At 35.7% G+C, this 19,919-nt stretch overlaps 2 protein-coding genes across 2 annotated transcripts; both read left to right on the forward strand.

Annotated features, from left to right (window-relative positions):
• Positions 1-335: 335 nt before the first annotated feature.
• LOC144850652 (uncharacterized) lies at positions 336-10,321 on the forward strand. Its single transcript, XM_078708001.1, has 18 exons — positions 336-474; positions 908-1,170; positions 2,108-2,297; positions 2,393-2,546; positions 2,654-2,778; positions 3,340-3,452; positions 3,791-3,943; positions 4,385-4,605; positions 4,817-4,867; positions 5,052-5,212; positions 5,576-5,704; positions 5,917-6,058; positions 6,426-6,585; positions 7,000-7,097; positions 7,286-7,369; positions 7,711-7,820; positions 8,486-8,632; positions 8,816-10,321. Exons 2-18 carry the CDS (start codon positions 939-941, stop codon positions 9,861-9,863), a joined length of 3,318 nt encoding a protein of 1,105 aa, XP_078564127.1. The 5' UTR covers positions 336-474; positions 908-938; the 3' UTR covers positions 9,864-10,321.
• A 5,984-nt stretch (positions 10,322-16,305) lies between these two features.
• Positions 16,306-19,191, forward strand: LOC144849874 (BTB/POZ domain-containing protein kctd15-like). Its single transcript, XM_078706968.1, has 2 exons — positions 16,306-16,405; positions 17,868-19,191. The coding sequence occupies exons 1-2, from the start codon at positions 16,363-16,365 to the stop codon at positions 18,605-18,607; spliced, it is 783 nt and encodes a 260-aa protein (XP_078563094.1). The 5' UTR covers positions 16,306-16,362; the 3' UTR covers positions 18,608-19,191.
• The last annotated feature ends 728 nt before the right edge of the window (positions 19,192-19,919 follow it).

The raw sequence follows: 19,919 nt of genomic DNA on the forward strand, positions 1-19,919 counted from the left end.
TTTTACAATTGCAGATGAATTCCTGGTCAAAATCTGAGCCAACAAAAAGAAGCAAAATGCATGGCCGAGCTGAGCCAAAAAAGGTTTGAGCAAAAAGAGAAAGGCGTGAGCTGAGAAGAAATGAGCAAAATAAAGTTGGCTTTAGACCACATAACATGGATGAAGTAAACAAACATGCTGAGCAAACCACTGCATTTAATTTACATGGCATTAACATCATACCAATCAAATCATCACTATAATACGTCACATGTCAAGCTCATTAGCTGTGAGACAAGCTAAGCTAAGCTGATTATTAAATAGAAGTTCTACAATCATATACAACAATGAGAAGCCAGTCTGAAAATAAAGTGCACAGTAATCAGCTATTCCCATGGCAACCATATGAATCTATAATGAATCAGATTTCTTGTAGCAACATCAAATTAAATGCCTCGTCGTCGTGTATCGATGAAACGCCATATTCCTCTTACGGTAAGACATTTCTGTTTTTATATGGTTTATTTAATCAAATGGCGAACATTTTATAATAATATACATTTTATTTTATAGTAATAAATTTGTATTATTGATTTTCTGTATTTTATCTTATAATGGGTATATCTTTGTGAATTTTGTTCAGTAATTCTATTGCTTATTTACTTTACGCTAGCTTGATAATGAATACACCACGCAGTTTGTTTATTTTTTTCACATTTATATTATACTGTTGTAACTAAATCTTTTTTAACAGTACCAGTATGATTGGATAGGAATAATATTTCTTAATAATAATATTGAATTTGTTATTTTTAATCTTATTTTTTTAGTTAGCAAAATACATAGATGTTATACATAGATATTTACAGTCTCCAACTATGATTATAATAATACTAATATTAAATTTTGGTTTCAATTTCATTTTTAGATAATGTGAAGGTCAATATTATTTTACCAGGATGACTTCTTCACGGCCGAACAATTTGGAACTTCATGTATTTCGATCGCCCTCGGAAAAATTTTCTATCAATGGAATTTCACCCCCAAGTCCAAACACACCAACAATTTGCCTCTCCTCACCGAAGAAAACTCAAAATTCTAATGGATTTAGTTTTCCTAGCAAAATAAACCATGGTTTTGTTCAGGATGATGAGTTAAATTTAGAGTATGGTCACCCACAAGGAAAAGAAGGTATTGAATGATCTAATGATGTAGAGATATAGGATTGGGTGCTGCTAAGACCCTGTTCACACTGATGGGGTTAAAAACTAGATTTCGAAATAAACTAGTGGTCGTATTCATCAATCACACTTAAGTGAGATATTTCCCTTTAAATATTAAGTACCATATTTTACTTAACTCGATAAATATTTCAGTATTTCCTTTAAATTGTATTCACTTTAGATAGGAGATTTGTTTAATTTTAAGTGTGTTTCCCTTAGCCTAAGTGTGAAGTGTGAATACCGTCATAGGTTTTTAATTGTAAACTCATCATTGAAGTTATAATTAATCAACATAATAATTAATCAACAGTAAACGAGTATATAACTTCATTATTAATATTTACTTAATCACTTATGTAATTTAACTATATTCTATTCTGTATGCCCTTTTCTGAATTGATCAGTCTTAATACAGTTAAAGATGTATTGTCCCCCTGAAAAAATAATTCTTAAACATTTTTGTTGAATATTCCATTTTAATGTAACATAATAGTTATCCACTTTGACAAAAAATTAGATCGAAAAAAAATATATTTACCTGAAAAAAATGTAATTTAAAGCAAAAAATGGTCAAATTGGCTGCCAGCTAGTGGGTTTCTGGTTGAATTTAACTATTTATTGTGTCATTTTATAAGTGAAAACATTATTTTTTCCCGTTTTTTTTCTATGGAAGTGATTAACTTGATTAAAACGACAAAATTACATATTCAAAGTCTGATTTAATTAATCTTAATTTTTCATGTTTTTGGGGGACAATACATCTTTAAAGGAATGTTTAACCTTGAAATTCAATTTGTCTACCTAATTAATTACTTTGATTAATCCATTTCAATATTTGATTTGCGCTTGTATATAACAGTCTGATTTCTCTCTAATTTAATATTATTATTTCTGCACTACTTCAGGATGGGACATTCCAGGCTTATTGGATACAGCAAGCATGTCTTCCATGCTATCACTACCAACAGCCACAGTTGCAGGAGCTCTTGCTCTAAGTCCGGGAACAAGATCCCTGCAAACCGTACCGCGAAGCCAGACACAGGATACGGTACTGACATGCGACGAATCATCTACTCCACATTCAGGTTTCAATAGGTGAGATTTTAATCATCAAACACCTTTTATACATAATGTTTTCCTGTTTTTTTCTACTTCATTTCATTTAGAAATGTTTTGTTTTAATCTTGCAGTTCTAATTTGTCTCTAACAATTCCTCCACTTTCTGGTATGGTCCTCAGCAAACGACACAGCTTCCCACTATCAGATGCGACCCCTGACCTTCTCTCACCAAAGTATACTTTTAAACATCAAAAGTCATTGGACGGACTGAACTGTATCAGCAGTGTAAGTATAATGCTTTAAACTCTAAAGCTCTGTCTACACTATCAAACTTTATGTGACAAAAAGGTGTGATGTGCCCATATATAAACTTTGTGACATTTTTTTTCCAGAAATCTTTTGATATATCATCGATAAAGCCATTGACTCCATTGTCACCTTTAAGCCCAGCATGGGCTAGAAAGTTGTCATCTATCAGTAGCAGTAACAGTTTAGTCAGCAGTGATGGAAGTTTCAGGTTTGATACCGAGCCATATTGATAAGATGATTTGATTGATGTTTGCATAGTAATCAGGGGTGAACCTAGATGTGCACTCCCCTTTGAAATTAGGAACTACTTTTGATATTTTATTTGACTATATAAATATTATATGTTAGCACTCTCCTGTTTAAAAAATCCGCCTTTTCATCCGCCCCTGGTAATGTTTCTTTCTTGTTCCGGGCATATATACTGTAGGCTCTTACCCATCATAATCAGTGGCGGATCAATTTAAACAATGTTGTGGGTGGGGTGGTGGAAAGTGCCTAAAAACGGTGAAATGAAGTGCTGAGTTTGATTTAATGTCCCACCTTTTGCATTACAATTTTCAACTATTTATTTGGGGTGGAGGGTGGGGGGCTGGAGGTGTGGGACTGGGCTGGCTGCCCTCCCCCTTGATAATATGCACTTTCCAATATAAAAGAGGGCATCAGACTGTAAAAGTGATTTAAATGGTGTAGATAGATTTGGAGATAGGGGGCCGGTGAAAATCAATAAATAGTCTTGGCTGAGAATTGACCTAACTGTAATTTTTTACAGTATTGATGCTGAAGAGTCATTTAAAACTGATCGATTTCGTCAAATCTTTAAGACGGTAGCAACCAAAGCCAACAAACTGCGTCAGAATAAGATACACCCTGAAGCCTTGGAAGGTAACAAACCCCCTGGGAAATAATAACAAGTATTGTAATTGTTTGTATGTGGTGGTGTTGAGTAATTGGTCAGATGTTTTGCCCTAATCTAACCCCTAGCCATCAGCGCAACCTCAGTGGTCTAGAGGTATGAACGCCAGCCTAGTGATTTGGAGGTTGTGGGTTCGAGTCCCACCCGAGAATTACTTGCATATTTTTTCTCAATTTCTCAATGTACTTGGTATAAAGTACAAATTACATCAGATTAGGGCAAAACATTTGACCAATAAAAAGTATATTATTATTATTATTACAAAATCATATAAGAATAATTGAACTTGGTAATTGGTTTGCTCTAGTTCCTATGTCAAAAAAACGGAAAAGGCTAGATTCATTTGCACCAAGTTCGTGTGTGGAAGAAACTGCTTTAGAGGTTAGCTTTTTCTCAAAAAAGATCACATTACCAAAATGGTTGAAGAGGTTAAAACACATGAAATCTATAGATCCAGCAGGTAAGTGGCACTGTATATTATAAACAATATTCATACCATAGAACTACGGTATCTTTTTTTAGGATTCTTTAGGTGGGCTTCTTTTCCAGATTGGTTTTTTTTCCAAGATGGTTTTCTTTTCAATTACGTTCGTACATGGTTTAAAATAGGAGCTACTATCAGTTTTGAGTAAAAGATGGGGGCCATTTTGAACTCCAAGATGGCGGCCAAAATAGGGTCGGGAAAAATTGGCCCCCAGTTGCAATGAATTCTACTAGTCCTAAGGATTCTAAAACTGCCAAGAACTCAACTTGAGCATTAAAATCTCACGGAATTGATATTTGGAACATTAGGTTCCCCACAATAAGACTTCTTTTTTAAGGTTTTATGGTATTCCAATTTTATCTAATTTTGAAAAAAATTAAATTAAAAATCTAAATTTCAAAATATTTTATTTTGTAGGTTCACTTTGGCTAGCATGGCTCTTCATAGTTGCTGTTGCGTTTGTATACAATGCTGTCACCATTTTTCTGAGAGGGGTGTTCGGTTATGATAACAATTTGATAAACAAGGAGAAAAGTTTTTACATGTGGTTGGGCTTTGACCTATTATTTGACCTTGTATATTTTCTGGACATCTTCTTGCGAATGCGGATTCAGTTTATACATGGTGGTATGTACGTGGTAAGTGACTAGAAATAGATTTAGAGATAGATTCAGAGTTTTTAATACTATACAAGTAATTAATATTTATGAGTTTAATGGTGAGAATAATCATAATACATGAGTTGAAAAATAGACTTCTCCATTTAATGAGCCGAGTTAAATAGAGCAGACGACGACCAATGACTCTCTAATGATTAGACTTTTATACATACTTCGATTTTCTTTGCAGGAGGATAAATCATTGACAAAGAAGTATTACTTTTCAACAACAAATTTTAAGGTAAGTGTGAACAAATATCACAAATTAGTATAAAAAAATTGAAACTATTGTTGTAAAGTGGCATGGCTAATCAGCGACAGAAGCTGTTGGGCTCTATTGTCACTTCTTGGCGCAATCAAGCTATTTGTTCTCTATTTGTATTTGGTGAAATAAAATAATATGATTCGATGTTTGTATTTTTTAGTTGGATGTCGTATGTCTTTTACCCTTTGACCTGCTTTGCAAGATTTGGTTGAACGAAAGATTCATGATATTTATACGCTTACCACGTTTGCTCAAGTACCATAGCTACAATGAGTTTGTCAGTCGTTTTGAAAGTAGCTCCAGTTTCGCAAATGCATTTAGGTATAGTAAAACCCATATTAAGGGACACCTTCGCAACCCAACAAAATGGGGGTTGGTCGTAGTGTTAAAACGTATATTATCCCATGTTTGTTTCACAGGAAAGTGTTTAACTACAGTACAAAACCTATTAGGAGATACTTTTCGGGACCCAATAAAATGTCCCTTTACAACAGAATGTTTGCTTAATGGGGTGTCACCTAAATAGTAGATCGCCATAAGTGTTAAAACATGTCCCTTTAATCCCGAGATGTTCCCTGTATAGTGGTTGGCCATGGTGTTAAAACATATACTTGCCCTCAATTCATTTTAAAATGTTATTTTGTTGTATTTAAAATAACTTTCATGCTTTTTCTCGAATCTTAGAGTTGGAAAAATGGTTAGCTACCTGTTGTATATGATACATCTAAACACTTGCTGTTATTACGCAATCTCTCTCTATGAAGGCATTGGAGTCAACGAATGGGTTTACAATAATGCAGAGAATTCTAACCCGTACGTCTTTGGTTTAATTCTGGAGCATATCCAAGAGGGAAAACTTGAGTTCTACTGTATTTTACCAATATTCTAACAAAACCATATATTTGCCCTGGCTTTAGAGTAGACTGAAAGTTTTTCCTATGGATAGTACAACTGTAAGGTTATGTTGAGTTAAATATTACATATATATTTTAATTGATTAATTGGTTGATCTCTTTTTCCTATAGTTACATACGATGCATGTACCGAGCAACCAAAACGCTCATCACAATTGGAAACCTGCCCGTTCCCATGACAGACCTTGAAATTGTCTTCATGAATATTGATTTCGCCATCGGTATATTTGTCTTTGCATCTATCATTGGTCAGGTACGTTTCCAAGGACATTAAAGCTTGTTCCCTGCTAGAACGCAACACAGTTTTACAGGCATGCAGAGAAAGTTATTGACCAATTACAAGTGATGAATCATCCAAACTGTTGATTGTGATTATTCAAATGTGCTTTTGTTGCTCACACATCCTTGTGTTGCGACCTGGTTCAAACTACCCTTAAAGTAAAATGTATTTCTCGGTCAAAACAAGACCACAAAGAAGCTATGTCATCTGTTTACCTAAAGAAAAAATAACTACAGCGGAGTAGATTAACTGAATTTGGATACTTAATATCATAATTTATAGGCCTACTACACATCATTACCATTGCAACATCAAAGGATTAGAGGTTCTTAATTTACAGATGCGGGATATTGTTGGGGCAGCAAGCGCCACCAAGGAGAGATTCCGAGAGAGAATGGACAACACCATGCTGCTGTTGAAGAACTGGCAAATACCTGAGCATGTGCAGAAGAAGGTCCGTATGTGGTACATGTATAAGTGGGACAGTGGAGAACTTATTGGTATGTAATCGGTTAACAGATGGATTTGCTTCTAGTGATCATGTGATTTCACCCATTTGACCAACAGATTAAGACCTCAATCAGAAGACAATGTAGACCTACTATTAACTTGGATTAGGATTAGGTGAAGTACAGTACTCATGAGCATGTGCGTTCACTATAGATTAAGCTGTAGCCTTAGCTTGGTGGTTAACATGCTTGCCATTCAATATCAAGGTCCAGGGTTCAATCCTGACATGTGCCTGGGTTGTATTAGCTCCCTTCTACTGTATTCCACTTCCTAAGCCTCAAATGACACTTTTGACCAGTGTAGTTTTATACATCCATGGTTTGTCCATCCTGTAATTGGTGACACTTTCTGTTGGATGTGTATGATTTTTTTAAATGAAAGATTTTGTTTTTGAATGTTTTCAGATGAAGCAGATATCTTGTCTGGAGTTCCTCTCAAGATGCAAACAGATATAGCCATTCATGTCCACATGGACACACTCACTAAAGTATCTCTGTTCCAGGTGAAGTATAAACACATGTTATTGTAAAGCTAATTTCTCTTCCTTCTAAACTATTAAAACTATGCTAGAACCCATTTAGATATCTACATAACAGGACTGATAGAGTGCCATAAGAGAAACTTCACTGAAACACTACCAGCTGTAGCAACTAACAAGGATGGTAATTACAACTTTTCTATATATTGTAGGACTGTGATAAGATGTTACTGAGAGATTTGATGCTAAAACTGAGAGCTGTTTTATTTTTGCCTGGAGATTTTATTTGTCGCAAAGTGAGTAAAGACTGTTTATTAATTTCAATTACAATTTCAAAAACTGAGCCGACTAAAAGTTATAAAACATGTAAAGATTTAAAATGTCATATTATTCATTGATGACATTAATATTTCTCTTCCTTGTTCCATTGAGTTCCCATGATTTTGTTTAAAACTCTGTCTACACTATCAAACTACTTTGACAAAGAAAGTGTGATGTGCCGAATTATGGTAGTGATATGCCCAAATATTGTGCTGTGACATCATCATGTCCATATATGGGCACATCACATTTTGTTGTCACGTAAAGTTTGATAGTGTAGACAGAGCTTTATACTGCAGTATTTTTCTGTTTTCAGGGTGAAGTTGGTAAAGAAATGTATATTATTAAAAGTGGACAGGTACAGGTGTTGGGAGGGGGTAAAGTTCTTGCAACTCTACATGCTGGCAGTGTCTTTGGAGAAATAAGGTAGGTTACTGAAGCAGACTGAATTTAACCATCAAGACTCTCAGATGAGATTTTAAGCAGGAGTTTTTGTCCCAATTGCATGCTCACTGACAAAAAACCATTTTAAAAATATCTTCAGCATGTGTGCATGGTAGACAATGGCGTAACGTAGAGACACAATAATACGAGGATGCTTCCCTTTTACCTATCTCCTTCTATGATAATTTTTTTTAATAGCTGAAAACCTGTCAAACATAATGTTGAAGACAGACCAAATTTTTAAAATACTATTTTAATACAGATTTAATATATGTTTATACAAACGTATTGGTTGACGATGAATGGAACATTCCAATCTCTCAGTCTCCCACTATAATTATTTGGTATAACACAAGTAGGTAAATTCATGGGCCATTGGAGGATAAACTTAAAACCTTCAGGTCTGATAGTAGAAGATACAGTAGTGGCCTCCAACGCTGAGACCTCGGGCGTTTTTAGCCTTTTTTGACATATTTTGCTCAGGGGCCCCCATAGGCTCCGGGTCCCCGGAGTTTAGCCAGTGAGCGCTCATAGCCGTTACGCCACTGATAACAGATGTTGTTTTGCAACTGCCCTGGAGACCACCTCTCTTGAACACCTCTAATTGATGAGTGCTATACGAAATTTGTTAAACTCTTTGTCATCAGCCTCCTAAGCCTGTCTGGTGGTAATCGTCGTACTGCTGATGTGTATTCACCAGGGTATGCCAACCTATTTGTCCTTGACAAGAAAACCCTCCATGAGACATTGGTAAATTATCCAGAGGCCCAAGAACTGTTGCAGAAGAAAGCAAAGTAAGAATACAGTATATGCAATTCCTATTGCAAGATAAATCTGTTGTCAGGAGTGGAAATACAGCAGCCTGATATATCCATACAGTGTATATTTTTATATTAAATTTTGCTCAAATCAAAGCTATTAAAAATGATATTTAACTTTACTACCATATGATGAATAATGTATTTATTTTTCTTTAGCGAAATTCTTAAGAAAAATGAGGAGAATGGTGTCGGTCCAAAGAAAAAGAGGCGTGGAAAGTCACTTATAGCCGAGTCTATACTCACTGCTGATAAAAGAAACACACCAAGGTTTTTCAATGCCGTTCTACAAGTTTCCCGTAAAAAGAAACTCGCAGCAACGATATTGAAGGCCGGGATGCCTCCTCAAGATGAGAGCGAAGATGACGATAGTGATTTTAATGAGATGCAAAATCATAAGGATTCAATTACTGAGGAAAACATTATGGAGAATGCATCTGGAGAGCCCAACGTTATCGTTCATCAACCTTCTGATGGAGTAGTTCCAAGTGAAGGGTCACATGGCAATACTGGCAATGAAGAGTCGATAAATCGTTGTGCGTTACCTGATCAAGAACGTATAATTGTTGTCAAAGAATATGTTAACCCCTCTAATAAAATAGAACAGTCTAATATATCAAAGATTGGTGATGACGATTTCAAATTAGAACAATCCATTACAGCTAAAGAGGGTGGCCAAGATGATTATGGAAAAGTTAAGGAGAATATTAATGCTGATGTTAAATTGGAACAAACCATTGTTTCTAATGGGGGTGATACAGACAACACACTCGCTTCAGTTGCCTCAAATTGTAACAAATTAATAAAGGCAACCACATGCATTGGTTTAGAGAGCGACGTAGAAAACACCGAACATAAGAATGAAGCCATGGATGATAAAATGATTCAATGTAAAGATAAAGAACTTGAGGATGAAGATCTAGATGGTGAGAAGCTACAGACATCCAAATGTCAGGAGAAAAAGGAGATGCCCTCTAGTTTATCTCAACCAGTTGATCCTAAACGATTAAGAAAAACATCAACCCACATAGATATGGAGGGAGATGTGGTCACAGAAGATGCTCAAAGGAATGATAAGATAGACGTGCTCAACAAAAGAGAAAATACAGAACCCGAAAGAAACAACGGAAGTGAGAGGCATTCAACTTTACCACCAAATAAATTGCGAAAGACATCAACGCACATTGACATCGAGGAGAACATATAAAAATAGACGTTAATAAATCCAAAAATAAAGAAAAAGAAATGATACGAAATGGACATTATGGTTAAATAATACGATGGCTCAGGTTTACATAACGACACCATTTTGGTTTGAATAATACTATTGTAACGATCAAAATGTGTGTTGCTTTACAGTTTTATACAAGTAATAATATCAATAATATAGTAATATAAAACTCCGATATTAAAAGGGAACACCGTGTCGGGAACCACCAAAATGTCCCTTCAATGGGAATGTCCCCTGAATAGGGGTTAGCCATAATGTTAACAATTATATTGCCCCACTGATGAAGGTATATGTCCACTTCATTGGTGTCCCCTGAATAGGGGTGTTCCGCGAGCTGTGACGGACGTAGTCTTTGTGAACAACAATGTTTTTTGTGTGACGTCATTATATATACAGTACCAGTATTAATTGTAGATTGTTTATTGTTAAGTAAATTAAATATCTATTACTATTCTCTGAAAACAATTGTTTGTGTTGCTGTTCGTCTTTTAAGCTCCGTCTACACTATCACACTAGTTTGACAAAAAAGTGTGATGTGTCCAAATATGGTGGTGATATGACATCATCATGTCCATATATGGGCTCATCACATTTGTTGTCACATAAAGTCTGATAGTGTAGACAGAGCTTCACAAATGTACAAAATGGTATTTGATTATGTTGCTACTTTTTTTAAAACTTGCTTTCAACGTTACCATTATTTCCAAATAATGTAACAGCTTGGTGCGCGTAACTTTTGACCAATTACAAGCGGAAGTTCTCCGGATGATCTGATTGGTCAAATCATTTATACGACGTCTACGCAGCAACGTTACTCCCTATGCCAGTGGAAGGGAGAGATTTACCATAGAGAAAAGAAAATAATATTGAAATAAACAAATCCAACAAAACCATACATCCTACTTCTAAAACAACTTCCAATTTAAATCCTTCAAAACGAAATGAATTACTTTTTTCAAAAAATACATGCATTCAGGTATTCCCGATTATTATATTACGTGTTGCCTTATAAGGAATGTAACGGAGAGATTATCAAATTATCAAATAAACAATCATGAGAACGTCGTGCCTGACTAATACCTCAAGGACTATTGTGTCATCTCAAATTTGAAAGGATTTTAAAAAGTGATGTGTTTGCCGGCAGTATAGTATAGCCAATAGATATATTAATTCGTATGTTCGTGAAATTGTGTTTGTATTTCGCGGTATTCAATTTCAAAAAGTCTTTTTTTCATGGCATTATACTTTCGGCATTTTGCAAATCAATGATAATAATACAATATTTTTCAACAAATCGGTAATAGATTCAATCCCAGTCAATTAACACCCAACTCTAATCAATAAAGTATAGGCCTTATCGACTAGTTAATCAATATATCATCAATTTATCCTAATGTGTCCTTGTTACGTACAAAAACATTTTTAAGCTCGGTTCCCACTCGGGCACAATTACGTAAGTACACGTGCAACGCAATTAATTTGACCAATCTGAAGCAAAAGTTCGGATGAGTCGTCGCTTGTGATCGGTCAAATTACTTGCGTTGCGCATACATGTCCAAGTTGGTTTTTGGGCCTACTACAAATAGGCATACGTAACTTTCCATTTAAGTCTTGCCATAGACCTAGTTGTTGTTAGGTTCATATCGCAGGCCAGCATCATTAGGCCACCTAAGCACAATGTATAATTACACCGTTAAGCACGGTCCGTATCCCGAGGCAATACATTACATCGCATACGGTAATAATAAATAGCATTGCGCTAATAATATTTTATGCATTTTTAAGCCTGATATCGGAAGCAGGTTGTATATTGACTTCTGGACCGTGGGCTATTACCTTGGAGAAAAAAACAATAACTCTGGCTTTAAACAGTATTGTATGCCTACTTATACGTGCTCACTTGGCGCGCCATACTATTTCGACTCCACCTACAATTATGTAAAGTTATGACCCATACTTGTTTTGTATTAACAATTATAAAATAAACACATTAGGCATAGAACATTAATTCTAAACCGCCCACTGAAATTTAATTAATTAATTTGAAACGATGAGATGAGGAAATCTGTGAGAATGAGATTCGAACCCGCCCGGACCTTCTGTTTGATATGCAGACGTCCTAACCATTAGACCACTGGGACTTTCATGGTATAGTTCAAACCCGATTGGATAGCGCTCTTTAACATTCTCGGCGTGGTACGGCGAAACACTAGTAAATAAATATATAATTATAATTTATAAACACATCAGGCATAGAACATTAATTCTAAACCGCCCGGTGATATACTGAAATTTAATTAATTAATTTGAAACGATAAAGATGAGGAAATCTGTGAGATATATTAAAAAGTAACGAAGTGCGCTTAATTTCAAAAGTACCCTCTCTCCCACTTCCAACCCAACAACAGCCATTGGCATTAGGAGCCCCTATCGATTTTAAAGTTTTCTTAAATAAATAAATGTCAATATATTTAAATAAGAGTATATGGTAAATGAATTATTATATGGGAAGTTATATAAATGTCTTGGATTATTACGCATGCCTAGTACAGGTATTTAGTTTAGCGATGCATGAAACCGCTTCGAACAAAAAGTGAGGGTTAATACATAAATAGTTTTACTTTCACATTCCAACCTACTAAGCGGATCGGACAGAGACCATTTCTTTTCATTCTTTTTTCTTTCTCCTAAATTAACTATTCACGAAATCTACTTTATGTTTGTATCCCTTAAGCGTTTAACCCCGAACAGGTGGGAGAAAACCGTTGGTCTGTAGGCGGCAGGGTAAGACAAGAAAAGACCCAACGTTAACAAAACAGCCTTAATATTGTAAACACATATTATATCGACGTAACGTGCTCTGTTTAGCCTTGGCAATGTCTCCTTTCATATCTTCTGAATATTTCTCTTTTCTGTTCATAAACACGATTTGCTTTATTGCGCAGGCATGCATACATCAGCGATTATTATTATATTACAAATTATATTGCATAGACAGACTTGTTATATCTTGAAAGGTAGTACACTTTCGTTCAGGTGGCCCTGATCGAATGTGTTGGTAGGCCTACAATAAATAATTATTTCGTAACAGTTTTATACTTTACATTAGGCCTACAGTAGTTTTCACTTGGACGCAAAAAGACGTCATCGGAAATGAAAATGTCATTTCTTACACAGGTTAATAAACGTTGCTTGATAACATTAGTTCTGTAACTATATTACCACTGAGGACGCACAAACACGTACCGCAAGGAAACGTCATCCGAAATGCCGCTTGTGATTGGTCAAATTTATATTGCATTGCGTGTAGGCATACAGCCGGTCGTTGTGTGTAGTGGGAATGGAACAGAAAATTATATTTTGTTGCTTCAAAATATTAAGCTATACACTGATTGCGAGCGTCTAATTCCTCCTTGTAAAATTTTTATTTATTCGTGCAATGATATTAGAAATATATGGGTGTAAAGCAAAGTTATGTATATTGTATATCCGACTTAACGATGGCTATGTATGAATAATGAAAGCCTAAAGCAGTTATATTTGTATGCATACTGTTTTGATTTAAATCACTTTGGCTTCTCCTGTCTTTCTATTCATGTAAAAATGTTGATCGTTTAACTCGACAGTAAAATCTTCCTTTCAAAAACGTTTCTTTTCCGAGGCGAATAAACGATCTGAAAAGTTTAGCCAGCGGCGGTGAAGAGGCCTTCTAGGAGTTGACCAAATCTCATTCATCACGGTAATCCTAGCGAACCATGAGCATAAATAATTAGCATCGCCTAAATGTGAATATAATCAGTGACTTCCAATGTAAAATTCATAATCGTCAAAATAATGTCGATTTGTGGTTAAAATGTTGTTTTTTACTTCCCCTGAACAACCCTCATGATCATAATCACCTCAGATGTTTGTAAGCCTATACAGGGAGGCTTTATATCATTGCATTTGTGTATGCATTGTTATTTGCCGTGAGAGCTAAATAGCCCACGGCCTGCTTAGTAATTATTGCCGCATCTCACGAGACTGAAAATGTGCGTGATCGCCTGCGGCATTTAGCATCGCCGGCGGCTAACGTTTTCACCAGAGTACCATTATTCCTACTGCTTGCAGTTCACAGAAGAAGATTTTCTCGCAATATTGAAGCATATTTTTGATTATTCTGACGTTTTTTCACTGTTCCGTTGCAGGTAAGTGTGTTTTAATGTATAAAATATTAGAACTTCGCAATAGGCATAGGAAAACACAAGCGGCGCTGTTAATTATTTGCGTTCGTACTCAAATGCAAGACAGTTCGTTCTTAGGCTGACTGAGCATTTATGTATCTGGAGGCCATGGGCGAGTAAGCCGAGCTTCCTTGTCAGATTATTCACAGATATATAAAATAAATAGGCCTAGCTGAACAAAGTGGGGAAAACATTTTCTTCATTTTAAATGTTTCCTGGTTTTATTTTTTGGCGTACGTATCGGTCGATTCCACGCGACGCAACGTGGGGACCAAATGCAGTGCAGTTCTTGTTGTAGCGACAAGTGTCTCCGCCAAACCCTAAATAAACAGCGAATGCGTTTCACACAATTAATAGGGCTTTTGAATGCTTATTTAAAACCATTGCCGTAATATATAAGGTAAACTATTTATAAGCAAATATATTTAATTCATTATAATTGTTCGTAATATTGAATCGCGATACTGGTCTACCGATGGCGCCAATTATAAATGTCACAAACGAATTAGCGATCAACACGTTTGTCATTTTTCAGGCAGAAAATAAAAACTTTTTTTTCTGTGAGAAAAATCCGTAACATTCACGGTTTTCCTTGCCGTATACCTATCTTACAACGGAAGTGTTTAGAGCGATGATTTTAAAAACATCGTATGCCCGTTCTATGTTACACGCGGAAGAACGATGAAAAAAATGTCATGAAAAGGAACAAGAATCGTAACAAAAAAATCTAGAATTAATATTCCAAATTCATCATCTTATAATTATTGTGATATAGGCCTACCAATATGATTAATATGATTTGACGTAATATCCATAAAAAAGAGGGCTAGCTAGATACATAAATATTCATGAAATCAGTTTAACTCATATATACTGAATACATAACCCGTTGTTTTAATCTTCTATTGAAATCAAACCGTCATAGAATCCGCCTGACGTACATGGATGATGATAGTATTAATGTATGCAAATACTCGGAGCCAGTGTAGTTTTCGATTCGGGCCTAGCTTCGGGACATGTGACATAAAATTAGTCGCAAGTCCGTTCTAAGCCATTCTCATTATTAATGTAGCCTCGGAGAAGCAGCAGAAGCTATATCTAAGCATATTTTTTGGAGTATGTAATAATAATAATAATATTTGTGACGCACATACTGTCCACTTTCTACTGATATGTTGTGAATGAAAGCAACAGATATGTAAACTAAAAGGTCCACAAATGAACGTATATAACAGATTCCAATGAATGAAATACATGTCATCTTAATGTGGTTCATATTATGTCACCATTATATTTATTATGATGTCAACGTATTGCATGATTCCTGATGATAACATAATGTCGAAATAATGAATCGTACGACGACGGCGGCAAGCTTGATATCCATTGGACCCAATTCAACGCAGTGACGTAAGCGCGACGCAAGTCGTAATTTGACCAATCACAAGCGACGGATGATCCTAACTGTCGCTTCTGCTTGCGTTGCGTCCAAGAACTGGCAGCTTAAGCTTGATTTCTACTGACGCAACGTAAGAACGTACGTAAGCGCATCGCAAGTTTTGACTAATCACGAGCGACAGATCCTATCCACCAAAGATCATCCAAAGTCACTTTACGTGATTATTTAACTCACTAATACCACAACATACTTATTCTTATTTAATTGGCAAAATGCAGAGAACGATAGAGGGCGTGCTATTTATTATTTCGGCCCAATCTAAAGATAAAATAACTCGAGATTTCAATAAGCATTTGTGACGTCACCAATATAACGATTTTCTTGAAATATAGGCATGGTCTGTCTGTTGATATTATGTACAGTATTTGCAAAAAATAAAAAATGGAAAAATTAAAAAAAAACTGTGGTCGTTCTCACAGATTTCTCATCTCATCTTATCGTTTCAAATAAATATATATATATATATATAAATCAAATGGATGCGAAGACCAGATATGACAAAGACAATCGTGTAATAGTTCCTGGTATTTCTATTATTACTTGAGTTCATGTTTTTGTATTAATTAAATTTGACACAAATCGGAATGAGATCTTTTCATTAGGATCGGGTGTAATGTGATCTGAATATAGTTTTACTTTGAATGTCGTTATCCACTTAGTTTAAATCACGCAGTGAATTACTGAAAGGATTTTAAAATGTATGTTTCCATATCTATTTCTTTCAGAATACGTATAAAATTTGTTCTCGCTATAACGCCCGGAGGAACAGAATTCGTAGGTTGACCAAGAACAAATGAAGGCTGCGAAAGCTAGGCGATTAAACGAATACAACGGAGGTAAAATATATAATAACTAGACAAATAATTAACGAAAATGACGTTGTTTTTCTTGATCTATAGTAACCTTGTAACAAACTTTCATATGCATTAACGACTATTACAATAATATGCTTAAGGATGTGGACGTGTTGAAAACCAAATTAATGTTGTTCCAAATTCTGCTGATATGTTCCAAATTCCTGTGATGTGTTCAAAATTCTGTTGATGTGTTCCAAATTCCTGTCATGTGTTCAAAATTCTGTTGATGTGTTCCAAATTCATGTGACGTGTTCCAAATGCTGGTGATGTGTTCCAATTTCATGTTTGTACCACAATGATGTGTTCCAAATTCCGGCGATGTGTTCAGTTCTGCTGATGTGTTCCAAATTCCAGTGATGTGATCAAAATTCTGCTGATGTGTTCCGAATTCCTGTGATGTGTTCCACATTCTGGTGATGTGTACCAAATTCTGTTGATGTGTTCCAAATTCTGTTGATGTGTTCAAAATTCTGTTGATGTGTTCCAAACTTGTGATGTTTTCCAAATACTTGATGCTATTCTTGAATTTCCATCAAAATTGGACAAATAAATGTCTTGAATCTTGAATTCGCACGAATTATAGTGTATGATACGTACCAGTTCACCGATCTTGCGATGTCACAGTGCCTTATACATTATAAAGGGACCACCTTGTACAATATTATCTCTAAAGTAATCTTTTTCTATAGAAAGTAGTGAAGAACACTAATCTAATATTATTTTGTCCAATTTGATCTCCTTAATTTATATTACTAAACTGGCTTAGACATGTTGTCAGTAGTTTGACAGCATCATCGATTACAACCGATAGAATCCGGAACATACGACTTTAATACTTTAAATATATCAACGTAATTGGACTTTATTATTAAGCAAAAAAGATCGGGAGCAGCATACGTAATGCTTTCATTTAGAATTTATTGAACACGGAAAATGTATCATAATATTAGATTTACTAGTAAATAAATGTTTGACGACAGTAATAAAAAGTTGATGACGACAGAGAACTTACCGTAATACGGCAATAAAGTCAGATCACAAGTTAAAAATGAACGTTGGGTCGGGTAGAAAGTGAACGAGAGTCTGTCTGGGAATATCGGGTGTGTACGGATTGTATCATTAGGCAAGATACCTTAGACTAATTACCTTGTTAATGACGACATGGCGTACCATAGATAACAGTAAATTAACGGCAGTGTTGTTGCCACAACGACGGCATCCTACCGTAACCATAGATTGACAATAGAGATCTTACAGTACCACAATGATGAAGACGACAGTGTTACTGTTGGTACACCAAAGATGACGTCAGTGACGCTACCGATGATACGACGACGACACATTCAATTGTCTTTATCCTAGATTGACAGATACTAATAGTGACGACGATAGATGCCACGTCAGATCTATACTGTGTTATTACATTGCCTTTTTTCTATAGATTCAAGAACGATAATGTCCTCGCCATGCAGTTCACCATCTCCACAAGGTGTTCCACGAGTGGCACCACTACATCGGCAGACGGCACCAGTCCACATCGACGTCGGAGGAACTATGTACACGTCATCACTAGAAACACTAACAAAATATCCCAACTCAAAGATTGGTAAGCTGTTTACTGGACACATACCAATAGTTCTAGACGGTCTTAAGCAACACTACTTCATCGACAGAGACGGTTTGCTATTTCGAAACGTTCTGAACTTTCTGCGTACATGTAAACTGAATTTACCGTCTGATTTTAAAGAAATGGACGCTCTTTACGAAGAAGTGAGATATTACGAACTCACCGAAATGTTATTAGCTATGGATAATTTACGTTTAGGAATTAACCAAAAGGAAAAGATAACCGCAAAGATCGAACGCACGGAACACGAATGCGTCATAATTCAGACGACGCCGGACTGCGGTGAACGGATAAACATAAGCGGCGATACAAACATGATTCACGAAGTGTTTCCAGAGGTTGGCAGCGTTATGTGTAACTCGGCAGGTAGCAACTACGGCTGGACGCAAGAGAATAATTACGTGAGACGATTTCCACTTAATGGTTACTGTAAATTAAATATGGTACAGGTATTACAACGATTTCTACAGACAGGGTTTAATGTAGTCGCGTCTAGTGGCGGTGGCTTAGAAGGTTCTCAATTCAGTGAATACGTCCTCAGTAGAAAGGCATAACTGGTTCACACTATAGAGACGCAACATATGTGATTTGACCAATCACATGCGATAGATTATTCGAACTGTTGCTTGTCATTGGTCAACTCTAGCTTGCGTTGCGTCTAACTAAGTGATGTAGATTCGCTCTAATTCGTTCTACTGTGATTCAAGCTTAACTTTACAATGTATAACCTCGGCAGCTTTGATGTAAAAAGTGATTTACTGTATAACTGGGTCGTGCGTGCCATTGAGAAGTTATGAAATATCCTGCGAATATCATATTTAAAACTACGGGGCTTTTAACGAAATTGTTTGCAATGTTAGTAAAGAATAAATTAGTCGATAGCATTGTACAAACAAAACAAACTACCTCGACGTAGTATCACAAAATATCATTACCGTTCTTATAAATTGTGAGACAACATACTGGTTAAAGTCTGTATATAGGCCTACGCATGCGTTTAACTCATCATCCGGGCCACTACTATATTAATACGGTAATATACGTGGTATCTCATCATATTTTGGAAAGATCGAGTAGCGTTTTGCAATTTTGATCCTATTATTTTTAAAATACGCGGTCGTTAAACGAGATTGGGATCATCAGGGCAGGCTCCAATAATGCGGAAGGGCAGTTTCATATAGCATGCTTAATTTGTCAGTGGGCAAACTACACTGGGTATATTAAAGGGGGGGGGGGGAGAGGGGTCCATGAGGATACAATTTAAAGGATATACTTTAAGTAGATGTAGGAGATATCAAATATCGATATCGGGATGGGGGAAGGGTCCGCAATGCAGAAGGCCAATTTCATATGGCATGCTTAATTTGTCAGTGGGAAAACTACACTGGGTATATTAAGTGGGGGGGTGGAGGGAGATACAATTTAAAGGGTATACTTTAAGTAGATGTGGGAGATATCAAATATCGATATCGGGATGGGGTAGGGTCCACAATGCAGATGGGTTGACTAACACTAGAACATACGCTGTTCTTCTCTGTAGAAATAATTATAAAGTATTTCTTTTTTTAAAAAGTGTTTGGCCTAATTACCATCCATTTGTATTGGATAATACGTAACTAAAATAGTGCTAATATAATCATTTAATGAACATTAATCACACTAAAATTGTATATAAAATAACATTATTTCTAATTAACGCTATTATTAGTTCGTATTAGAGTTTCTTATTGTAAATTTAACTGAATTGGACGTAAATAAATGTATAGTAATAATAAAGGAGCTATTTTAAATAGTGTATCATCTCTTTGTTGTATAAACGTGGAATTAGTTTAAGGTATACTCCTTCATGGTATATACTGATGGAAT

Source organism: Antedon bifida, chromosome 8 (assembly GCF_963402885.1).
Source record: "Antedon bifida chromosome 8, ecAntBifi1.1, whole genome shotgun sequence".
Lineage (NCBI taxonomy): Eukaryota > Metazoa > Echinodermata > Crinoidea > Comatulida > Antedonidae > Antedon > Antedon bifida.

Coding starts and splice junctions, on each gene's coding strand:
- LOC144850652 (XM_078708001.1), top strand. CDS start 939: ATGACTTCTTCACGGCCGAACAATTTGGAACTTCATGTATTTCGATCG. Junction 1,171..2,107: donor TCACCCACAAGGAAAAGAAG/GTATTGAATGAT, acceptor GCACTACTTCAG/GATGGGACATTCCAGGCTTA. Junction 3,944..4,384: donor GAAATCTATAGATCCAGCAG/GTAAGTGGCACT, acceptor TTTATTTTGTAG/GTTCACTTTGGCTAGCATGG.
- LOC144849874 (XM_078706968.1), top strand. CDS start 16,363: ATGAAGGCTGCGAAAGCTAGGCGATTAAACGAATACAACGGAG. Junction 16,406..17,867: donor ATTAAACGAATACAACGGAG/GTAAAATATATA, acceptor TTTTTTCTATAG/ATTCAAGAACGATAATGTCC.